Here is a 22,173-nt window from a genome sequence, read left to right on the forward strand (position 1 = left end):
TTCAGGATCAGAGTGAACAGCTCCTTTTCTCTGTAAAATTTTCGAAATTGTGCGTATGCCAAGTGTGTTCCCAGGGCCTCAACGCAGACGGCACCCTCTCCACTGGGCCGTGCAGTCTGACTCAGAGAGCTATCAAGGCGACACAGAGTGTCAGCAGCTGCGATCTGTTTACACAGCTTCTGGCTCAGGCGCTGAGGCTTGTCAGACCACGAAGGCCCATCCCCCGCCGGGAGCCCTGAGCAAATTCATCATCTCACCAGATCAGATCAGTGCTGGCTGCCGCGGGTTCCTTTCTTGGACTCCGTGGTTCCTGAAGGAGGCGCTGCTCCCCTTTTCTAGGGTTGGACTTTCTACGAGGGCCTTGGGCGGCCCCTCTTGGGATTAGAGACTCTTCCTCCAGGCCCTTTGTACAAAGGCAGTTTTCGGGGGGGGGGGGGGGCTCAGGAGGAGGGGTGCTGCCTTAGGCTACCTGGGTAACTCCCCTCTTGCTCTGGGAGTCAGGTGAGGCCCCACTGACCTGGAAGGTAGCGCTTTCCAGCTGTCCCCTCCCCTGGATCACTGGGGTGCCCCGGAAGGAAATCCAGACATTCTCCCTTATAATCATGGTGAGCAGCCACGAAGGGCTGTCTTTCAGTCCAGGAGAAAAGAACGCTCTAGAGAGAGAAATAGCTTCTCCAAGACGCGGGGTTACCCTTGCACATTTGTAGAGCTGTGCATAGTCTAATATGGCTGCAAGGGGGCAAAACGGGGTGGAAAAAAAGATTAAAGAGATTGGCAGGGGCCTTGGGTTTTTGAGGGTCTTTCGTGCCCTTTGGAGGAGTTCGGGCTTTACCCTCTGTACAATAGGGAGTCTTTAAAGAGTTCCAAGCAAGGATGTAACATTTGTGATATACAAAATTCACTCTAAAGCCAATATGGAGGGTGGATTCAAAAGGAGTGAGATTTAAGGCCAGAAAACCAGGCAGAGACAGTTGCAGCGGGAAGAGGGACTTGGCTTAACAGGAGCAGTAATGAGGATGTGACAAGTCCAAAAGACGTGGAAGAGACAGAATCAACAGAAGTTACTGATTGGATATGGGATTGAGGGAGAAGGAGCTGATACATCTTGCTTAGGCAACTGGGTATTGTCATTCATGAAGATAAGGAATGAAAGAGGCCCAGGAAAATGGATCAAGCATTCAATTTTGGACTTGCATTTGAGATGCCTGAGGGATCGCCAGGAGAGATGTCAATCAGTTTCATTCCAAGTCTGGAATATGCAGGGTCTGGGCTGCTGGCAGTTATTTGCAAGGCAATGGTGTACAGGAGGGAGGCTTAGGTGAGGAGGGAGAGGAGGAATAAGGGAAGGCGTGCAACTCAGCGACGGCAGGTCTGAATCGTGTGCTGAAGCCAGGGAACGTCCCCAGTCCTAGACTCTAGGAGAACCCGGTTTAGGGAAGAAGACTAGGAGTTCAGTTTCGGACATAATTTAGTTTAATCGCTGTAATAAAATCCAAACTCCTCATTGTCTAAAAGACTTCCGCCATCCTCTCCAGTTCATCTCTTGTTCCTGGCACCGTGGCTCACCTGGCTCATCTTGGTCACATTGGCCTCCCTTCTACCTCCTCCAGGCTCAGGTCCACCTCGGGGCCTTTGCACCTGCAGCGCCCTCCACCTGCAGCGATATTCCCATGGGACAGCTGGCCCCTCACCAACCCCACTCCCTTCACTTTGTTTTCCCTTTGCCCTGTCTTGTATTCTTTGTCTCCTGCCGGAATGTAAACTTCACAAGGGCCGAGGACTTGCTTATCTCCTTGTCAATGTCCCACCTGTACCTAGAGCCGGGTCCTCCGGGTCAGTGGGTCCTCCATTAATACTTGAGCTGGGCAGTGATGTTTCAGAGTTTCAAAGACCACTGGACATATAAGTCTGGAGCCCGGAAAAGGAAGTCTGTACACAAGGAGTCATGTGTGGGGTGGGGTACGCTAGAGAGTGTGCAAGTGTGCGAAGGTGACCCTGAAATAGATCCTTTCATACCCCCACATATAAACGTCGGGTAGAAGAGGAAAGCTTTCACATGACTGGGCAGGGGCAGCCAGGAGGGACAGACCGAATTCTGGAACGTGTTTTGGGAACGTGGGAGAGGTCAGCTCTGATGAATGAATGCCCTGCTGTTCTAACCCAGGACCCCAGCCCCCAGCTTGCGCCTGCCTGGGTGGTGGGAATTGCCCCCCCCCCAAAAAAAAGAAAAGAGAGGAATGTCAAAACTTGAACACACCATGAGTTTTGTAATCCAATAAAAGGACATACATACTGTGTGCTTAGGAAATACATGGTCAGCATAGTCCATTTATCCCTGATGCTGCTTTTGGAATGTGTATGAGTTTCTAGAAGGCATCCTCAGTATGTTCCTTAAAGAGAAGCCTTAATGTGGTCTGATTTACAAGGATGAGCGCTGCTGGGTGATCACTTTCACCCCTTATGCGTGTGACCTTGGGACCCTCGCACAGCTTCTGTGGGCCCAGTGAAGTCAAATGATAACTTTCAAGAGCTCCAGGGCCAGAGATGATGTTAAAATAACACAGATGAAAATTAACACACACTGAGTTTCTGAGCAGAAAGAAGCATCAGAAATTCCAGGGTGGGTTTGTGAAGCCTTTGCTTCCAGCTCAGCTACAGCATTCAGAGCAGAGCTGCCTCAGTTTACTTGTCCAGAAACACAAGTGAGGCAAAAATAATCTCACTGGCTCTCTCCTGCTTGAGTGAGCACTGCTGGAGAAAAGCACCCAACCAGGCAAATTGGTTCTGCTACAAATTCATGGTCACCAATCTCAATCAAGCCTGCAGCAGCGCCTGGCAATCCATCCATCTGTGTTTCTGAAGTCAGCCTATTCTCCTCTTCCTATGGAAGCTAGTTCAAGCATCATCTACCCTCCAGCCCATGAACAGCCCCCTCTCCTCACCTTGCATTGGAGAATGACCTTGGCTCCCACCTTGAAGGCAACATCAACTTCCAAACAGCAAAGACACCAAGCCTGAAGGTCATCCCCATCCCCACCCTTCCTCTCACCTTTCCACCTTTTACAACAGAGATGCTCACTCTTCTCTCCCTGAAGGTTGTGCATCCCATTTAGGCTTTAGATCAGGGACCATCAAACACCTTAAAATTCACTCCAGGATGAAGTGCAACACAGTAGACACTCACACACACGCTCGCACAGCACCGAAACATGGGATTCACAATCAGTACTTACCTCTCGCTACCTGTGATGCACTCAGATGTTTTCCACTCTCCTTCTTTTGTTTTCTGAGCATCCAGCTCACGACCCATGACATCTCTCCCATACCCTGTTGCTAATGGGCTGCAACCCACTATTTCAAAAGGTTTGCTATAGATTCTCCTGCTTAGAACCTCATGCCCGTGTCTGTCACCCTCCTTCTGTCTCTGCAGCCTCTCCCTTTCTGCCAAGCCCTTCTCGTCAACATTTAAATTTTCTCAGGTCTCTCTTACCTTAAAAGTGAAGATCTTCACACCCCACGTCTCCTTGACCATTCTCTGAGACTCTTTCACACCCAGACTTTTTTGACAGGATGTCTTCCCTTGCTACTTCCGTTCCTCACCTCCCGGTCCTTTGTCACCCCATCCATTTTGATCTCAGTGTCAGCCTCCCCAGAAATTGTCGTCACCAAGATCACCAACAAGCCTCTTGTTGCAAGAAAGCCAGTGGGTTGTTTTCCATCCTCATCGTACTCAGATGCTCAGTTGTATTTCAGAACAAATAGCCATTCCTCCTTCTGGAAACCGCTCTCCAGTTTCTCCTCCTACCTCTTGGCTGCCTCGCCTCCATCTGCCCCGCCAGCTTCTCTCCATTCTTTACCAAGTTTCCACGCGGTGTTGTTGCCAAGCCCGCATGGAAACTTGCAATGGTAGCTCTGTTGTTTGAGGTTTTTGTTTTGTCATATACTGTACATTTTCCCGCATCTTTATTGACCAACTTTATTCTTTCGTTGGTCGCCTGTTAATTTTCTTGGCCCAAATTTCTGCTTTGAGGGTTTATCTTTTTACTGAATTGTAGTTTGTTATATGTTAAGCATAGTAAATATTTCATTATAATTACTTGCAAATACTTTCTCTTCCAAAGTGTTTCATTTCTGTAATTAAAAATATTGTTTTCCTTACGATGTCTAACTTGGATATAATGCTAAGAAAGTCCTTTTTCTACTCTGAAATTATACAAATATTTCTCGTTTTCTTCCACTACTTCGGTAGTGCATTGAGCCAGGTGTGGATCTAATTTTTCTACAACTTGCTAGCCCTCTGTCCAGACATCTTTTGTTAATCAGTCAACCTCTACCCCGCAGTTGAAAAGCCCCCTTTATTGTACACTAAAATTTGAGATATCGGTATTTGTTTCTGAACTTTCTTTTTTGGTTCCATTGATCTCTCATATGAAGTTATTACAATACAGATTGTATTATTACAGCTTCGTAATATGTTTCTATAGCTGAACTGGCAAGCCCTCCTGTCACTGGAAGAGGGTAGGTCTTGGCGTTGAGAGCTTGGGCTCTGGAACCAGCTGGACTGGTTTCATGTCCCAGCCCCATCACTCACATGCTTTGTGACTGTGGGCAGTTTACTGAACCTGGACTCAGCTTCTGCATCTGTAAAATGGGGATAATAATGCTGTCCACCTCAGAGAGCTGCTGTGAGGGTTAATGAGCTCAGGCATACAACATTCTTGGATGCCAACTAGCACTTTATATGTTGTTATTTCTCATCTCTCTGAAAGGGAGCTTGACTATTTTCACCTCTTTATTCCAACAGGTAGAGCTCAATGATTGCTTTAAGTTCCAGGATGGCTGGGGGAGGGAGGGAGGAAGGCATGAGTCTTGCCTGGAATTATGTTAAATTGTTTGAGGATAATTGTCATCTTAACCATATAAAGTCATCCACAAAAATAGTTTATGTCTCATTTAAAATTTTTTCCACCTGTCAAAATGTTATTCACCACCCAAAGTCAAGTCATCTTCCATCACTGTATACAGTGGTGTCGACTGGGCACACAATCGACATACAGATCATGTATCATAGAAATGTACGCTTGAAAACTATATGATCTTGCCCTGGCTGGGTGGCTCAGTTCATTGGAGCATCATCCTATGCACCAAAAATGTGGCAGTTTCCATCCCAGGTCAGGGCACACACCTAGGTTATGGGTTTGATCCCTCGTTGGGGTGTATATGGGAGGCAACCAATGGATGTTTCTCTCTCATATCAGTGTTTCTCTATCTCTCTCTCCTCACCTCCTTTCTCTCTAAAGTTAGTAAACATATCCTTGGGCAAGGATTAGAAAAAGGGGAAGAGAACCACATGATTTTATTAATCAATATCACCCCAATAAATTTAATTAAAAAATAGTGTTGTTTCCATCATAAGGTCATGTTAGTTTAATGTTTTAGGGCTGAATTTGATCTAGTACTTCGCAGATTGGATTTTATTTTTTTACACTGGGTGTGTTGGTGTGTGACTATGTGGGTGTGAATATGTGTATTATATATACTTTTTATAGGGGTATTTGTATCAAAATTAACTTTAATGACATGGCTGTTATAGTTTGTTTAACATTTTAAAGCTGTAGCCATGAAACCACTTCTTCCCCAAGGATGTCCCAGCTGTCTCAGGTGCTCCTCTTCTCACGGTTTTGATGATTCAGAATTTCCTGAGAAGTTCCCCATTTTGTAAATATTTCACATGTTTTCATATACTATTATTATATTCTTTTATAATTGACTTATAGCCTTAATTTCTTATTTTTTCTGTGTTTCCATATTCTTTCTCTTTTTATTTCTCGAGTAGACCAATGAAAAGTTTATTTTTTATTGATCTCTTTAGTTATTTTTTTCTGCTTTTATCTTTATTAAGTTCGTTCTCCCTTCTCTCCTTAATGTTGGTTAGCTGTTCTCTTTGTTACTTGTTGAGTTTAAACACTCATTTTACTTATTTTAATTATTATTTAATCATGAATAGGGCTATGAATTGGCCTTTAAATATGGCTTTGGCTTAGTATCATCATCATCATCATTAAAGTTGTCTGTATTGGTATCTTTTGTTTCCTCTTTGAACTCAAGACCTTATTTAGGAAGAGGTTTTATGAATTTTCAAGTGATTATAACTTTTCCTTATTATTTTATTATTGGTTTCTAGTTTATTTGCACTGTGAACAGAAAATATGCCCCAACAGTTTTTGTTTTGTGGAGGAATTTTTTGAGATTTCCTTGCAGCCTAATATAAAGCCTTTTTCTGTAGTATTTTATGGGCACTTGTTAAATAAGATAATGTTTCTGGCTTGAAGTTACACAGTCTCATATACCACATACACACTCATAGTATTTTATAGATCCTCTCTGTCTTTATTTACTTTTTACTTCAGATGAACATATTTTTTTCTATTCTTATATATTTTTAAATAGTTCATTTTGTTTGCTTCAGTGCTTTTGGGCATAATGTACCATAACTGTCATATCTTTATTTTGAATGTGAGCATCATCCATTTTTAAAATACCATCTTTGGATTTTGTTTTGCTTTGCCGGTCCTCTAGAAATTGAATCATCATTTTGAAAGCAGGGAGGCTAGCAGTGACAACACCAGAAGAAAAGATGGTTAAAGAGCGTTTTCCAAAGAGCTCCTTTTATTTGAGGGCCTTTTCATTTGCTTTTTCGAGAGAGAGGGGGGAAGGGAGAGAGAGAAACATCGATGCAAGGGAAGCATTGATTGGTTGTCTTCCTCCACTCCCAGACCAGGACACCCAGACCAGGGATCCGCACCAGGACAGGGAATTGTAGACATCCGGACCAGGAGTCACCCATGCCTGCGCCCAGACCAGGGGCAAACCTGCAATCTGGGACATGCCCTGACTAGGAATCGACCCGCAATCGTTTGGTTAAGGGAAAGTGCTCCAACCAATGAGCCACACTGGCCAGGGCTAAAACAAGCAAACAAACAAAAACCCTCCTTTGATTTTCTACTCAAGATTATGTTAAATAATAACCTGATATTATGCACAGTTGTACTTCACTTGCTATCAAATTTTCTACCTTTATTATTTTTCAAAAGTCTGAGTCATGTAATGAGAGCTCCCTAAGTTAAAGGCTTATCCAAGGTCAAGATCCATTTGCACAACCTGATAACTACTTCCAAAGGGAGAACGCACCTCATTTTCCTTCTTTTGAACTGGGTGATGGATGGTGATGAGATCCAGTCACAACACGTTTTGTTTTCCTTGCACCAAGAAGTAAACTCTGCTCTCTCATAGAAACACCTCAGTGTAACGTGTAGGCCTATTTTCCCAGTGCAAGACCTTTGTCACACATGCACACGCCCTTCCCCTGCCCTTGCTGCTGCAGGTTTGAGCTCTCTCTTGGGTGGGAGATCCAGCTGTAGGGACCTGCTCCTCCACTGTTAGTGTCAGTTTATCAGCTCTGTTTCTTTCTAGGTGCAAAAATAAACGTTTCTTGGTATCTATCTAGAGGACTCGGCCTGAAAAAAGGATCATCCAAGAGTCTGATCTACCCAAGGGTCTGATATATGACAACTCCTTTTTTAATATATATAGTTTGTACTTGCCCCCATCAGTAGTTCTCAAACCCTGGCTGTGCAGTAGAGTCACCTGGGAAGGTTGTAGACCCTGTGATGGCCTGGGTGTTGGCCAATTTTAAGCCTCTCCTGAGGTCTCTTGGCCCATTCCCTTATTTTCCTTAAGCCTTGTGTCCTGTCTCCAAATGAGGGTTATGTTTTACTAGGATAGATTAACCTATAAACATTTATTGTTATAAATAATTTGAGGGTTTTGTTTTTTTAGCATTTCACTTTATACTTTCCCTCTTCATACTTCTTTGGTGTTTCCTTTCAATTCCTTTTTATTTTATTTTTTAACTTTTTAATTGTTGCTACATCGACTGCTATACTTTTTCCCCCTTTGATAATTTTTAAGATAAGCTACCTTAAAAGTCTATTACTAATTGTGTTTAATATCTTTTAAACCATGCTTTAACCTATAGTTCTCAAGTGGAACCACAGAAAGTATGTAACAGAATTTTATTCTAAGTTGGGGAAATTAGCATATCTCCTCGCTCCCACTTTATTCTATATATCTGCATAATCTACAATATTTTACCCTGGGGTTTGGGCAGGAGTGATAGCCTGTATCTTCTCTTCCAAAGAATAAATGTTAAATTTGCATTCTGTTTTATAACTATGTTTATAGCAATTATTTAGATACTTTACTATATGGTTTATTTGCCAGTTTCCAATGCATTCTAAAATTTTTATTAACCACAACTTTCCCATACTTGAGTTCTTTGTTTTGATTCATCTCTGGGTTCAGTAGAAAACATCTTCAAGTGGCTTTTTATGACTGTTGTGTGAATAATACATTCTTGAGGTCTTTAACATTGGGAGCTATTATCTCTATTGTTTAATGGCTTGGCCGGGTCATACTCTTTCCTGCTCTAAATTACATAGGGAGAGATCTGTACTACATCTAAGAGAAATGCATGGAGGAGCACACCACTGTATTTCTCCCTAGTTTCCAGAGCCGATACAAGTATCCATCCACCACCTCTTTATACAGACCTTGGTCCATTCTGGCATTTGGGTCTTGGAATGCAATGGAGACATGAGACATGTGTATTCATGTCGCCATCTCTTCAGACATCATCACCCATTAAATACTCATTGATTCATTCAGCAAATGTTGATTGAGCTCCTATGATGTGGCAGGCATTGCGGGAGCCATTCAGGACTCAGGGGAATCATAAGATTTCTGCTCTCCGGGAGCATGTGTGTGAGTGTGGGAGAAGAAGGGACAGGCCATAAACAAGTGAACAAGATCATTTCAGAGAGTGATAGGTGGAGCTGCCGTGTAGCTGCTCAGAATGGTACCCCTGGAGCTGTGCAGCACGCAAGCCCCATGGCTGTGAAGTAAAGAAGAATGAAGTGATAGATGGAGGCTCAAGGACTGTTAATTAAATTCTCCGCTGCAGCAAATCCGTTTGTTCACGTGCTTACGGTTCCCCTGATGATATTCCCTCCAACATTGTGGTCCTTCTTTGTCTTCAGTTCACAATGTTGCTGTTCTTCAGAGGAGGCCACGTGGTTTTTTCCTTCTGTCTTGAAGGTGTTTGTTGTCTCTGTTAGGTCAGGACTCCATGTTGTTTGCATTATGCTTGCAGCTGCATGTCCACAAAGCTGGTGGTGGGACAGCCGTGTGAGGGCATCCGTGTCCGGCCTAGAGCCCCCAGTGCAGTGCAGATGTAATGGTTGGGGTTGGTACCCAGATCTTCAGCAGATTCTAAGAACAAGCTGTGACCCCACCGTTAGACCGAAGCCCAGTGGGCAGTACAGTTCCCTTACTGGGAGACAGTGTTGAAGGACCGCTAAGAGCTTCGCCCCTGGAGTCAGATGGCTTTCAATTTGCCCGGATTTGCATGAACTCGAATTTGCTGTTACCATTTATCAGATGCCCAGCCCTGGCCAGGTACCTAACCTCTGTGTATCTCAGTGTCTTCATCTTCAAAGGGGGTTAATGACAGTACCTACTTTGCAGTGTCATTGTGGTAAATCCAGGAACTGACGGAAGTGCTTAGCACAGGGCCTGCGCTTAGTAAACCCCCAGTGACATAGCATCATCATCATAATTGAATTACTATTAACTGTGTCTCGTGTTGGCTTAAAGCTTTTCCATGTCCTACCTTCCCCTGGACTCCAACTCTGTCTATACTTAATAATAGACGGAGAGAACAAGGGTAAGGCCGAATGTGCCCAGGTCTCGGCTTCCCTTTGCTGAATCCCCAGGGAGGGCTCTGTATGACCTTGTGAACCCAACGCAGGAAGGGGGGGCGTTGGCGTCGGGGAGGGAAGGAGGAACCCACCAGAGGAGCCACACTGCTCCCTTGTTTTGTGTTTTTCCTATTTTACAAACATGATTTTGTTATTTTTTTCACCTTACCTGTATTATCATTAATAAGTCAAATATTTAATTTACTTGTTTTAATATTATTAACACCAGCCATCAGTATAAATGTTATAAAGGGATTTCAATGTTTGTCCACATTAGTTTTTACCTTCTTTATATACTTTTATTTATATGTTAAAGATGTTTAGAATGAGCCTCTATCATTTTGACAGTCAGAAAAATTAAATATTGTTTCATTTTGATAAAATATCACCCACAAACATATTACTGTAATACAGTTTTTATTTGGGGTTCATGTCTAACCTTTACCCATAGAGAAATAAATATTCAAGAGCTATAATCAAAAGTATACATATAATTTTATGATCTACCGTTTTACTTAGAGTGATGTTTAATATTCTCCTTCCTACAGGGTCATATTTATCACTTTAATAATTGTGTTCAAACCGCATCACATTAAATGTTACAATATACCTCGCATTATAGGACTGACACATAGGCTGTTCACAGTTTTTCTCTGTAATGAAATTATGTCATTATAAACCTCTTCGTCCATGTGGCTCTTTCTCTTTTGAATTAATTCCTAGAGATTACTGAGGCAGAATATTGAATAGGTTTTTGGCTGTTGATGAGAATTCATATACTCCCTTCCAAAAGGATTATATCAACTTTACACTCCAACTGGCAATAAATACATATGAGTTTCCATGAAGCCTCAGCAATATTGGGTTGTATATTTTTTATTTATTTTTTTCTACTGAAATGGACTGTGTTTACATAGTAATTCTTTTTTTTTTTTTTCATATGAATCCTCCGAGCATATTCTTTGCCCATCTTGGTGATACTCTTAGACAATTAAAAAATTCCAACTCAATACTGGTATTTGCCTTTGGCATAGTTGTCACAATTACTTTTTTTCATTTTCCTTTAACATTTCGGTTCAGTGTAATAGTTTGTTTTTCCATGTGTAGCACTTCCCTCGCCTCAGCTTCATTCTAGGGTCTGTTAGTTACTGGCATGAACAGGGTTTACAGTAAGGGTCTTCAGGGGTGTAGATCCTTAGGGCAAAACAGGAGGGATAACAGGAAGTGGGCGGGGCCTCAAGGGGGAGACACCGTCCCCTTTCTCCCCGGGTTCCTCCCAAAGCTTCCGGTGGCTGAAAGGCGGGGCTTACCTGGCACCTCCGTAGCACAGTTCTGTAGCTTTGAGGTTGTCAGAATCCCCAGGGCACGCCTGTCAGTTCCCCACCAGAGTGTTAAAGGAGAGCTATGCACTTGGACTGTGTCCACTCTGGCTACCACCTGGGGGGGTCCCCCAGCTAAGGAGCTGGGCACTGTGACTACACTTGAGCTTGAGTGACGGTTTTTCCCCAACATGAGGGACCAGGAGCATGAGACGCTTCCTGAGGTGAGCACTGATGGAGAGAGAGGGGCCATGAGAACAGTGACTGTGCCACGTCTGCCCTTTGCCAGAGAGACCCCTCCCGGCGCCACACGCAGCACGGAACCCAGCACGCCCCCTGCCCAGAGCTCAGAGCCCAGCCAGTCCAGCCTTCTTGTCACCCTGTCTTTTGGTTGCTCTTTAGACTAAGAGCACTCCCCCCTTTGGAGTGCCCCCCTGACAGCCCTCAGCGGCCCAGGCAGAGTGCAGGGACACCTCCTGACCTCCCCTGCTCTTCTCTTGCAGTTTCCTGCTTCTTCAACTTCACCAGCCCCTCTGGGGTCGTCCTGTCGCCCAACTACCCGGAGGACTACGGCAACCACCTCCACTGCGTCTGGCTCATCCTGGCCCGGCCCGAGAGCCGCATCCACCTGGCCTTCAATGACATTGACGTGGAGCCTCAGTTCGACTTCCTGGTCATCAAGGATGGGGCCACCGCCGAGGCCCCTGTCCTGGGCACCTTCTCAGGAAACCAGCTCCCCTCCTCCATCACCAGCAGCGGCCACGTGGCCCGTCTTGAGTTCCAGACTGACCACTCCACAGGGAAGAGGGGCTTCAACATCACCTTTACCAGTGAGTCCTCTCTCTGCCCCCAGCAGACCATCCCTCTGAGTGCCAGCCTCTGAGGATGGTGGAGGCGTGTCAGTGTGGGTGGGCCAGTTCCAAGGGCTCCAGCAGGACCAGGAAAAGCATAAAGCGCTGGCTGCCAGCAGGGTGCTCTTTGCCATGGAGTCCCTCTCTTTTCAGCATTGATTTCCTATACATAATGTAAAAAGAGCCTGGAACCTCATTTCTCCCACCCCCTGCCTCCTAGAAATAGCAGGTACAGCTAGAACCGTGAAGGGCCCAAGGGAGAGCAAGCCTCTGTCATCCCCTCAGTAGTGACTGATCCCTCTCCGATCTGCTCCCTGTGGTCTTGAACGCCCACTCACTGCTGACTGCAGGTATCCCAGGGACCCACTCACACTGGGTTTCGCCCAGTTCCCACTCCCACACTCAAATCAGGAACAAAAGTCCGGAGCACTGTGTCTGTCTCGCTCCGACACTGCATCAGAGCCGACTGCTGGGGCATTTCCTCATCGCCCCTCTCAGGGCCACAGTCCAGAGTCTGTCACTTCCAGCTTCAATCCCAGGCCCCTTCTAGAAGCAACCTGAAGCTCGGCAGTGATTATTTTCATTTCTGTGTCTCCTGGGATTATAGTGGGGGCGGGGGTGGGGGCAGAACCCTGGAGACTGGAAATAACGAGCCACCAAAGGCAGCAAGAAGTACGTATCAGGCTCTAATGAGCTGTAGACCCATGACCTTGACTGATGACATATCATCCAGTGGGGCTACAGTCGGGTGTGCCTGGAGAATTACCCAGATCCTTCCCAGAGGCTGCTTATGAAATGCCAGTGCCCAACTCAAGCACCACCTCACACGCACACGTATACACACACACACAGAGCTGGTCCCTCTGGTGATTCTGACAGAACTGATCTCCGCCCAGCCCCCCACACTCATCCGTGGCACACAGATCCTACTTCCTTGTTTCACTGGTCCCTGGGGTAGAATTAAGCTGAAGACAATAGGTGCCAAATGGCCAGCCACTGAGGACCCCAGATTCCAGGGGAAACCCAAGCTAAAGCATTTCCCTGCCATTCCCCTCGGCACCTTCCTCGGACACCAGACTCACTAGGGACAGCCTCCTCGGAGCACGCCTCATCCAGGCCGTCCCTGCCCCCGTCGTCCACGGGCAGGAGGAGGCAGAGCCCAGTCTGTCTTCCCCGATCCTCCCTGTCTATCGGTGCAGCTTAGCGTTTAGGTCAGCCTGCTTTCCCATGAGGCCGTGAGCTCTGGACAGATAGGGGATGTATTACTCCCTGCCCATCTGGTATGTGGTAAGGATCAGTAAATGTTTACTGAGTGGAAAGATCCATGAATGACTCAACGCTCCTTCTCCCCTGGGGAAGTGGGACAAAGAACAGTAAGAGGTCTCCAGGAAAACCCCATTTGTCCAGGATGGTGACAGCTGAGAACTTGGCAGGGCCAGTGGCAGTGTGGACACAGTGGGGCACCTGCAGCAGAAACTCACGCTCATGATCTCCCAGGAAAACCAAACCCTAGCGAGTCCCTGTTTTCCAGGAAAGGAGCCAATGCTGGGCCCTTGGGAGGAAGAAAGAGGCACGGGGTGGTGGGCCCAACCCGGGGACCAAGGTCCTGCCTCACATTCCTGCCCCAGGCTTCTCCGCCACTGTAAAAGTGATACACACTCAGTAGGTACACACTCAAAACACAGGGCAGGTCACAGGAGAAATGGTAACCACCACCCCAAACCCCCACCCAGAAACAATTCTCGCCAGTGTTTGGTGAACACTCTTACAGACATCAGGTATTTTTCTGTGCATCCATACAGATGGGCAGTTGGGTGGTTAGGTAGAAATAATTTTTTTAGAATCTGGACCCCACCCCAGATCTGCTGAATCAGAATCTCCAAGGGGCTGAGGCCACAGGATCTACTTCTTAAGAGGCTTCTGAGGCGGTTCTGAGGAAGCTGGTGAACAACAATCCATGGCCAAGTGTTTGGGAAGATCTGTAGCATGGTCTCCCCTGCAGGACAGCCATCTCCTGGGGCACAGCCCAGCTGACGACCATCCAGGCTGAGCTGGAGTCTGGCCGGTGTCGGGAGCTCCTCTCCCCAGACAGCTGTCTCCATGGCTTCCCCTTAGCGTGACTTGAAACCTGTGTCCTTATGACTAGGACCCGTGACTCTTTCCCACCCCTCGAGCTCCTTGGACTGAACCCAGTCCTTCCCCGCCAGCTCTGGAATATCTTCAACAATGTTGAAGGAGCCACTATTTCCTGAGCACCTACTGTGTGAGCACTCTGCTGACCTACTGTGTGACACTCACTCCGCAGTCACCATGGTGGACCCCACACCAAAAACGTCACAGGCTGAGAGCTGTTCCTTCTTACACAGCAGGAGGCAGGTTGGAGAAGACACGCAGGTAGAACTGGGCAGTGCTGAAATTCCGGACGTAGAGCTTTTGGTCCCGGATATTGAAAATTGCTTCATAGTCAGATGAATGTGTGTGTGGCGGGGCAATCTTATGGTCCTAGTTCCTAATAAAGAAAGTGTGGGAGACTGAGGTCCGGGCTGACCTCAGTTTTGCATCTCAAAGGGGTGCAAAGGGGGTTGCAACCCACACAAGGAAAGGAGGGAAGGGAGTTGGGGACCCCGCGGAGGCTCTGGGAGGGACCATCACACTCCTCTCCGTGCCAGATCCCCCCACAGCTCCCCTTCAGTTAGAAGGATTCCCCAGGTCTACAGGCCTCTTGCCTCCAGCAAGATCCATCAGTCCCCAGGGCGAGCTGCATCTGTTTCTGACCACACCAGGGTTCCCATCTTCAGAGGATTCCAGAGACGTGCGAATCAAGTTTTTTAAAGTGGTACTTGCCCAGGCAGCCATGGAGCCTGGTTCCCACTGCAAAGCCACTGTCCTTAAAACAGCAGGGGGGCAACCAGGGTGTGGCTTCAGCCCCTTGAGTGCTGGGACGGTGGCGCCCCTGAGGGAGGCAGCCAGGGAGAATGCTTGGAGGAGATGGAGGGGAACGGGAAGAAGGGATGGGACTCATTCTTCAGCAGCCCTTGCCATCCATCAGCAGCTGTACCAAGTATTCTCCACTTTCCTATTTGTATCAACTTGCATTTTATTTCTATCCCAGAATGACCCTGCAAGGGAAGTACGACCTCATTTTATAGGTCAGGAAACAGAGGTTCAGCAAGATTACATAAGTTGCCCAGAACTGAGTAGCTAACGAGAGGCAAAGCTTGATTAAACCCAGAAGTGTCCTGACTCTGTCCTCCCCCATCCCCGACTGCATTATCAGTTGCCTGGGAGAGTACCAGGCCGCCTGACAGCGGCTCGGGGACGAAGGAAATGGGTTCGGACAGCGCTGATTCCAGGGCACCTACTTCCCGATGCTTAGTGTCTATTAACGTCACAGGGGTTGGAGCCCAGCTCACCTGCAACATAAGTGGTCCATCACTGTCTGAAGTTAGGGAAGCACGGAATGGACTTGACAGAGAGGAGACAGATCTGTTCCTTACGCCTCAGTTTCCTCATTTGCAAACTGGGATAATAATAGCTGCTTTGTGGAATCATTATATGATGTAAATGAGCGAATATGAGAAATACGGAGCCCACCACTGATCTGTGAATGTTCATTAGAGTGAAATTGGATGAGGTGCTCGGGAAGGCAGGAGATGAGGCTTAACAATCCCCTGCTCTATGCCCAGTGCAGCACATCGCTCCCTGGTTTTAGGGCATCTGGCTCTCCCTCCAGCACGGTGGGTTCTCCCAGAAGTGGACAAGGTCTGGGGGGGGACATCCTAATGAAGCTGATTTTCTTTGGGGGGGGTCCATCCGCACACCAGCTCAGCCTAATCACACCCTTGACCCCCATCCATACAGCCTTCCGGCACAACGAGTGCCCGGATCCCGGCGTCCCGGTGAATGGCAAACGGTTCGGTGACAGCCTCCAGCTGGGGAGCTCCATCTCATTCCTCTGTGACGAAGGCTTCCTCGGGACGCAGGGCTCGGAGACCATCACCTGCATCCTGAAGGAGGGCAGCGTGGTCTGGAACAGCGCCGTGCTGCGGTGCGAAGGTATGTGCCTGCGGGCCGGGGGCCGTGGCTGTCACCGGAGAGGCTGAGGAGGGGACCAAGGGGCCTGAGCCACGGTGGTGCCTTCCCATGGCACCCTGCCTCTTCTCCCAGGACTCAGGGCCACCCTCCCACCCTCACACCAGAATGACAGGGGTTCAAAGGACCACTTGGCCTAGAAGTTTTCATTGTAACCAGAGAGTAGACTGGAGAAAACACCGGTTTTAGACTGCCAGGCCTCAAACGCCGGTTTCAACTGGGGATGCTCAAAGTCACAGCCATCAGGAGTCCAGCTTCCTGCTCCTACCCAAGGCAGCTGCATCTGCCACTCTTTCCTCCTCCAGACACTGATTTCCCCGATGCCCGGGGACATCTCCCAGGCTTGGCCTTTGTGTGCCCATTCAGACCTGCCTTGTTAGCCTTGTTAGCCTTATTATCCTGTGGTCAGTCTCCAGGAGACTAAGGGCAGACCAGCCAGCAGAAGCACAGCTTGACACAAGCACGAGGGTTACCATGGCGTCTCCCGAGTCCTGCCTTACCCCCTCAGAGCAGGCTTTGACGCCACTGCAGAGATGAGCCATCTGTTCATCAAACTGCAGGCATTCAAAACACAAACGAAGCTTCTTGAGGGCAGCATCACATCAAATCTGTGTACCACACACGCTGCCTGGCACAGAATTGGCCCTTGACAAAGATTTGTAAACAGTGGGTGAGTGACGTGTATCCTGTGGGCCTTTGGTGCCATGCCCGTGTCCAAGGAGACGGGGGCTGTGGTCCCGCCGCTGGGGGCCAGAAAGCCTCTTCCTCTCATCCCACGTGTGGGTGGTAGGTAGTGACCTGGGAGACCTCTCTGTATACCCCGTCCCCAAACCCAAATCTGAGCACACAGGCCAGCAGGCGGGAAGGACAGGAGAACAAAGCGGGGTGTGCTTAGTGGGAGCACCGCCCCAGAGATGACAGGTGGGGGAGGAGGGGAGACCACGGAGAGCACAGTGCATGTGCCAGGGTCTGGGCTGGAATCCTGGCAGGCCCCTTCTCCCCTCCAAGCCTCTTGTTTTTTTCAGCTTAAAAGGGTAGGGAGGTGATAACAGTAAGACGCAAATGAAAAGGGCAGTTCCCAGCATGAAGTAAGTACCCCAAAGTGTTAGCTGTGCTCTTACTGGTTTATAAACTCCATGAGGTCAGAGAATCACCTTTGGCCTCGTATTCCCACAACTGATGTGTTGTTTGGCACCTAGATGCGGGCGATACTGCTTGATGAATCAATGAATGAATGAATGAATGAATGAATGAACTGTTAACTCGGTTAGAGCCTCTCTAATGGCCCCCAGAGCAGGGGTGAGGGGGCCGTTCTCAGCAGACCACCTTTTGCCTCCACCCTGAAACTTACCAGCTGAGTCACGCTAGGCGAGCAACTCGGCCTCTCTGTGCCTCAGTTGCCCCATCTGTAAAGCGTGGGTAGTGATGGGAGCCTCCTCGCGGGGCTGTCGTGAGCAGGCACCGTCCTTGGAGCAGCGCCCTGCAAAGGCAGCACTCAGTGAGCGTCGGCTGTGAGCATTATCTTCCCCTGATTTTCGCTGTGTTTTCCTCAGACCAGTCAGATGAGTGTCACTGCCCTTGGGGGCGTCAGAGAGTACATTTCCATCCCTCCCAGCGCCTGCCCCAGTCAGGAGGTGAGCAGACTGCTCTCTGCTCTCCAAAGTCCCACAGCGAGGTCCCCACAGCCTCCTCTGCCACTTCCCCCGGAAGAGCGAGCCCTTTTGGAAACCACATGAGCTCTAACATCAGAGAAACAGCACGGAGCTCGCGGCTCCACCCGCTCCCAGCTGTGGAGCTGGCGGAGGAGGGAATTCCCACGTTGGCAGCAGGGGATGGTCATGCATGTCTGATGGGATTGTTTGCGGGTGAAGCTGATGGCCCTGTGGAGCAGCCAAGCGGAGCCCAGGGTCTGGGGACTGTCAGTCAGTGGTCATTCACCTTTCCCCAGGCTGGCCCCTCGTTCTTCCTGGTGCTTGGTGCTCTCCTTCAACCTTGGTGGTTTCCCTCGCGTTGGTCCATCGGGTCCAGGATGTCCTGCTGTCTCTTGCTCACCCGAGCACCCTGATTCCTTTCACTCTTCATGGACGAACACCAGGCCACTCAGTTGGACACTTGGTCTCACCACTATTATATTTTTCTGTACCGACCCCACCTCGGTCCTATCTTCCCACCCAGACCCTCCTCACTTCTGGGCCAGAAGCCCACGTCCCAGTGCCTCTGAGCCTATGGGGGCTCAGCCCCAGCCAAGCCGACCCTTCTGCAGAACCCTCCTCATCTCTGCACTGCTGCCCCTGGGGTCAGGTGCTCCTCGGCCATCGTCCTGCCCGATGGCCATCAAGTGCTGTGAAATACTCGAGACCACGCAAGATGCAGGAGACGGTCTGACCCATGCTCATAGACCTTAACACACCCCGCTGTTTCATAGGCAAAGTCCTGACTTTGAAATTAGAACCATTCCATTTATTCTGACCCTGAGGGACCAAAAACACGGGGCAGCCTATTACAGAGACCCTGACGTGGCAGAGGGAGGAAGAGCCCGCTCATTTTTCTCTGAGTAAAAGGGGTGTTGGCTGCCACCCTGGTTTCCGGGGGCCTGGGGAGCAGCACATCAGAGGGGCAGAGTGAGAGATGCCGCGTCCAGTGGCCAATCCCAGACCTAAAACCGTAGGGCAGGGCAGGTGGAGAAGCCCCTGGGAAGCCAGCCCCTGGTGGCCGCTTTGACCTCTGGTGTCCCAGCCTTGGGAGAACCCTGCTTTGTAATCAGCAGCTTTGTCTTTTTCAATTTTCCCAGTTTTGTTTTTGATTAAGCATCCCCACCTTGTGGACAATTAAATGCAGATGCTAATGGTCTTTTAAAAAATCTTTTAATATATGCTAAGAGCCACTTAGTTTTTGAGAGGCTGTAATGGGACAAGGGAGAAAATGGCTGCTTCTCCTAAATTTAGAAAGAAGGATGATTATCTGGCTGCAAAGCAGAGGTTGACAAAGTTTTCTTAAAGGGCCAGCTAGGAAGTGTTCGGGGCTTGGTGAACCACCACCAGCCATCGCTCTATGGAAACAGCCTGACACATGAGTACAGGGGCTGGATTTGGTTCCTGGGCTGGACTTCGATGACCCCTGATCCAGAGAACATAAGTGCTTGTAATGTTTAAAGTGGGGAATTTCCTAAGAAAGACTTCCAGGTAGCGAAGGCATCTACAGAGGACTGCCTGGCTAGCGCCCTGCACGTTCCTCGCTTCCACCTCTTAAAGAAGAATCATCAGCTAAGTGTATCCCACTGGGATAAGTGTTTTCCTTACTCATTTCAGCCATGCGCCAGTCTAGGAAGTAGGTGTAGTTACTGTTTTCACTGAGGCACAGAGAGGTTAAGTCACCTGCCTGGGTTCTCCCAACTTATAAGTGACGGGCAGAATTTGAACCCAGACTCCTGGCTACACTGTTACTGGATTCATTCTTCCTCAATTATGTCACCAGAGCACAGGTGGCAAACACAGGGCCCACGGGCCGAACCCGGCCCTCTACCTTGTTTTATCCACCCCACACCTTGTTTCTACCCAGTAGCAGCACCAAGCTCTCGCTTGACTGTTAAGGAGTAGTTATGTTTATACAGTCCTAAAATGACATTCAGCCCTTCGAACAGGGGCAACCGTGAGGCTGATGTGGCCCCTGTTGACCTGTGACACCCCTGCACTAGAGAGAATGTAATTTCAAACGTGTTTCTGAAGGACTTAGCATCAGCCACTAACGGGATGAAAAGCAGCTTTTCTACTTCCCATGTCCCAGTGGAAAATTAAAACAGAGACACGTCTGACACAAAAGACAAAGACAGGACCCCCCACGGAAGCGGCAGACATTAACATCGTAAAACAAAATGATAGTCGTAAGACAGACGGGTCATAAAGGTCATTAAACTCCTGATGAAAAGACAAAGACTCCAACCGACTTTTTTTAAAATGTCACTTACAAGAAATATGTGAAAAAACAGGAGATGATCTGCGGTGAGTGTGTATTTTCACTTTTAAAGTAATACTTGGTGGTTGTAAAACGTGTAAATAATGCACGCGTGAGATAAAGTTCAAAGTGAAAACACATTTCTCGATCTCACTCCCCAGAGAGAAATACTTAAACAATCTCGTATAAACACACGCAGTTTTTTTTCCTCTGTGTTTTCTGAATGTGTTACTTTTATAATCAGAAACTTGTTCAAGTTCTGTACAAAAGAAAGAAGGTCAATTCTCCCCACTCCCACGAGAAGATTCTAAGTGATGGTTATAGCTCGCTTGGGCCTCCGAGGAAGAAGTAGGGGTAGTTATTGCATTTCTAACATTATCTTATTCAATCTTCTTGTCACTCTTGAGAGAAAGATATCATTATGCTCTCTCTGTGCATGAGAATCCTGGAAGGCAGGAAGATGATTGACTTGCCTGAGCTCACCAATCCAGTGGTGCCTGAGCTGTAACAGGTGCTGGACGCCAGGCCAAGGGCTTTACATACTCTGTCCAACTGCATCCTCCCAACGGCAGGTGGGGCAGGTGCCGTTACTACCCTCACTTCACAGATGAGGAGACTGAAGCAACAGAGCCGTTCGATAACGTGCCGAATATCACACAAATGAGCAAATGGGAGGAGAGTCAGGATTCAAATCCAAATATTCTGGTTCCAGAACCTTCCCTCGATCACCAAATGAGGTCTGTCTCACTCCAAAGTTCGTTTCATTCTACATGAATGGGGAGGGGTGGAGAAGGGTGCCGGTGGGCTGGACAAAGTAGAAGACAGAGGAAAAGGCTTTCACTGCCCCGGTCATTCACAGTGGACACTCAGTGAACAAACAGCCCTTGGAGGGCAGTAATCAGGCTGGGCGTTCCCGAGCCCGCCCACAGTGGGTAGAAATGCAGTTGCTGGAGTCAGACCCGAGCTTAAACCCGGCCTCTGCCGCTTCTTAGCTGCGTGTTTCCGGGCCGCGTGCCTCACTTCTCTGCACCTGCTTCCTCAGCTGTGATGTGAGGCTGACACCAGTGGCCACCGTGCAGGTCACTGCAAGACGAACACGCAGGAAAGACAGGGCTCTCGCACATGAGCAGTTCTCTGTATCGTTCTGTTGTACCATCACTGCCTTGCACGGCTTCAGCCTCAGAGGGCCGGAGGGCTGGGTCATCCCTCACGAGGACACCAGCCGCTCATCAGAAGCCCAGGGCATTCGTCATCTCATGCTGCCGTGACCAAGTATCACAGACCAGGTGGCTTAAACAGCAGACATTTGTTTATCACAGTTCTCGAGGCTCGAGGTCCAAGACCAAGGTGCCAGCAGGGTTGGCTTCCCCCGAAGCCTCTCTTCGTGGCAGCGGAGGGCTGCCTTCTTACCTGGCCTCTCCTCTGGATGCGCAGGCTCTCCTGGTGTCCCCCCTCTTCTAGTGAGGACCCCAGTCCACCCTTGTGGCCTCATTTAGCCTTCACTACCTCCATAAAGGCACCAGCTCCACAAACAGCCTCACTGGGGTTAAGACTTCAGCCTATGAACTTGGAGGGATGCATTTCAGTCATGACCCCAGTATCTCTACTTTCAACCAGTATTTCATTCCCTCAAAAACAAATATTTATGGAGCACCTACTGTGTTCCATAGGTGCCTGTGTTCAGGCACTAGGTTAGGCATGTCTCAGACACTAGATTAGGCACGGGTCTTTCTTTTTTATTCTTCTTTTTTTCTTCTTTGTGTGTGCATGTGTGTGTATGTTTCCTTTTTTCACCCCAGCATCATTCTCTTCCATTTTTTTAATTAGTAGGTGCTCATAAAATACACATAACAAAATTTACCCTCTTAACCAATTTAGTGCATTCCTGCTGTGCAGTCATCACCACCATCCATCTCCAGACTTCATCTCGCGAGACCGAAGAACCCCATGCTCCATTCAACACTAACTCCTCCTTCCCTCCTTCCCTCCTTCCCTCCTTCCCTCCTCCCCCGGCCCCTGGCAACCACCATCCCCTTCCTGTGAATCTGACTCGAAGTTCCTCCTAGAAGTGGCATCGTACAGTCTTTATCCTCCTGTGACTGGCTTATTTCTCTTAGCATGTTCTCAAGGTCCATCTACACT

General features: G+C 48.3%; 1 protein-coding gene across 1 annotated transcript in view; it reads left to right on the forward strand.

Moving 5' to 3' along the window:
* Positions 1-22,173, forward strand: part of CSMD2 (CUB and Sushi multiple domains 2) — a 546,707-nt gene that overhangs the window by 338,132 nt on the left and 186,402 nt on the right. The window contains exons 14-15 of the mRNA XM_053660680.1: positions 11,641-11,967; positions 15,850-16,044. Coding sequence (XP_053516655.1) covers positions 11,641-11,967; positions 15,850-16,044 — 522 coding nt within the window. The remainder of the gene's footprint in view (positions 1-11,640; positions 11,968-15,849; positions 16,045-22,173) is intronic.

Source organism: Artibeus jamaicensis, unplaced genomic scaffold (assembly GCF_021234435.1).
Source record: "Artibeus jamaicensis isolate MK-2021 breed Jamaican fruit bat unplaced genomic scaffold, CSHL_Jam_final scaffold_847, whole genome shotgun sequence".
NCBI lineage: Eukaryota > Metazoa > Chordata > Mammalia > Chiroptera > Phyllostomidae > Artibeus > Artibeus jamaicensis.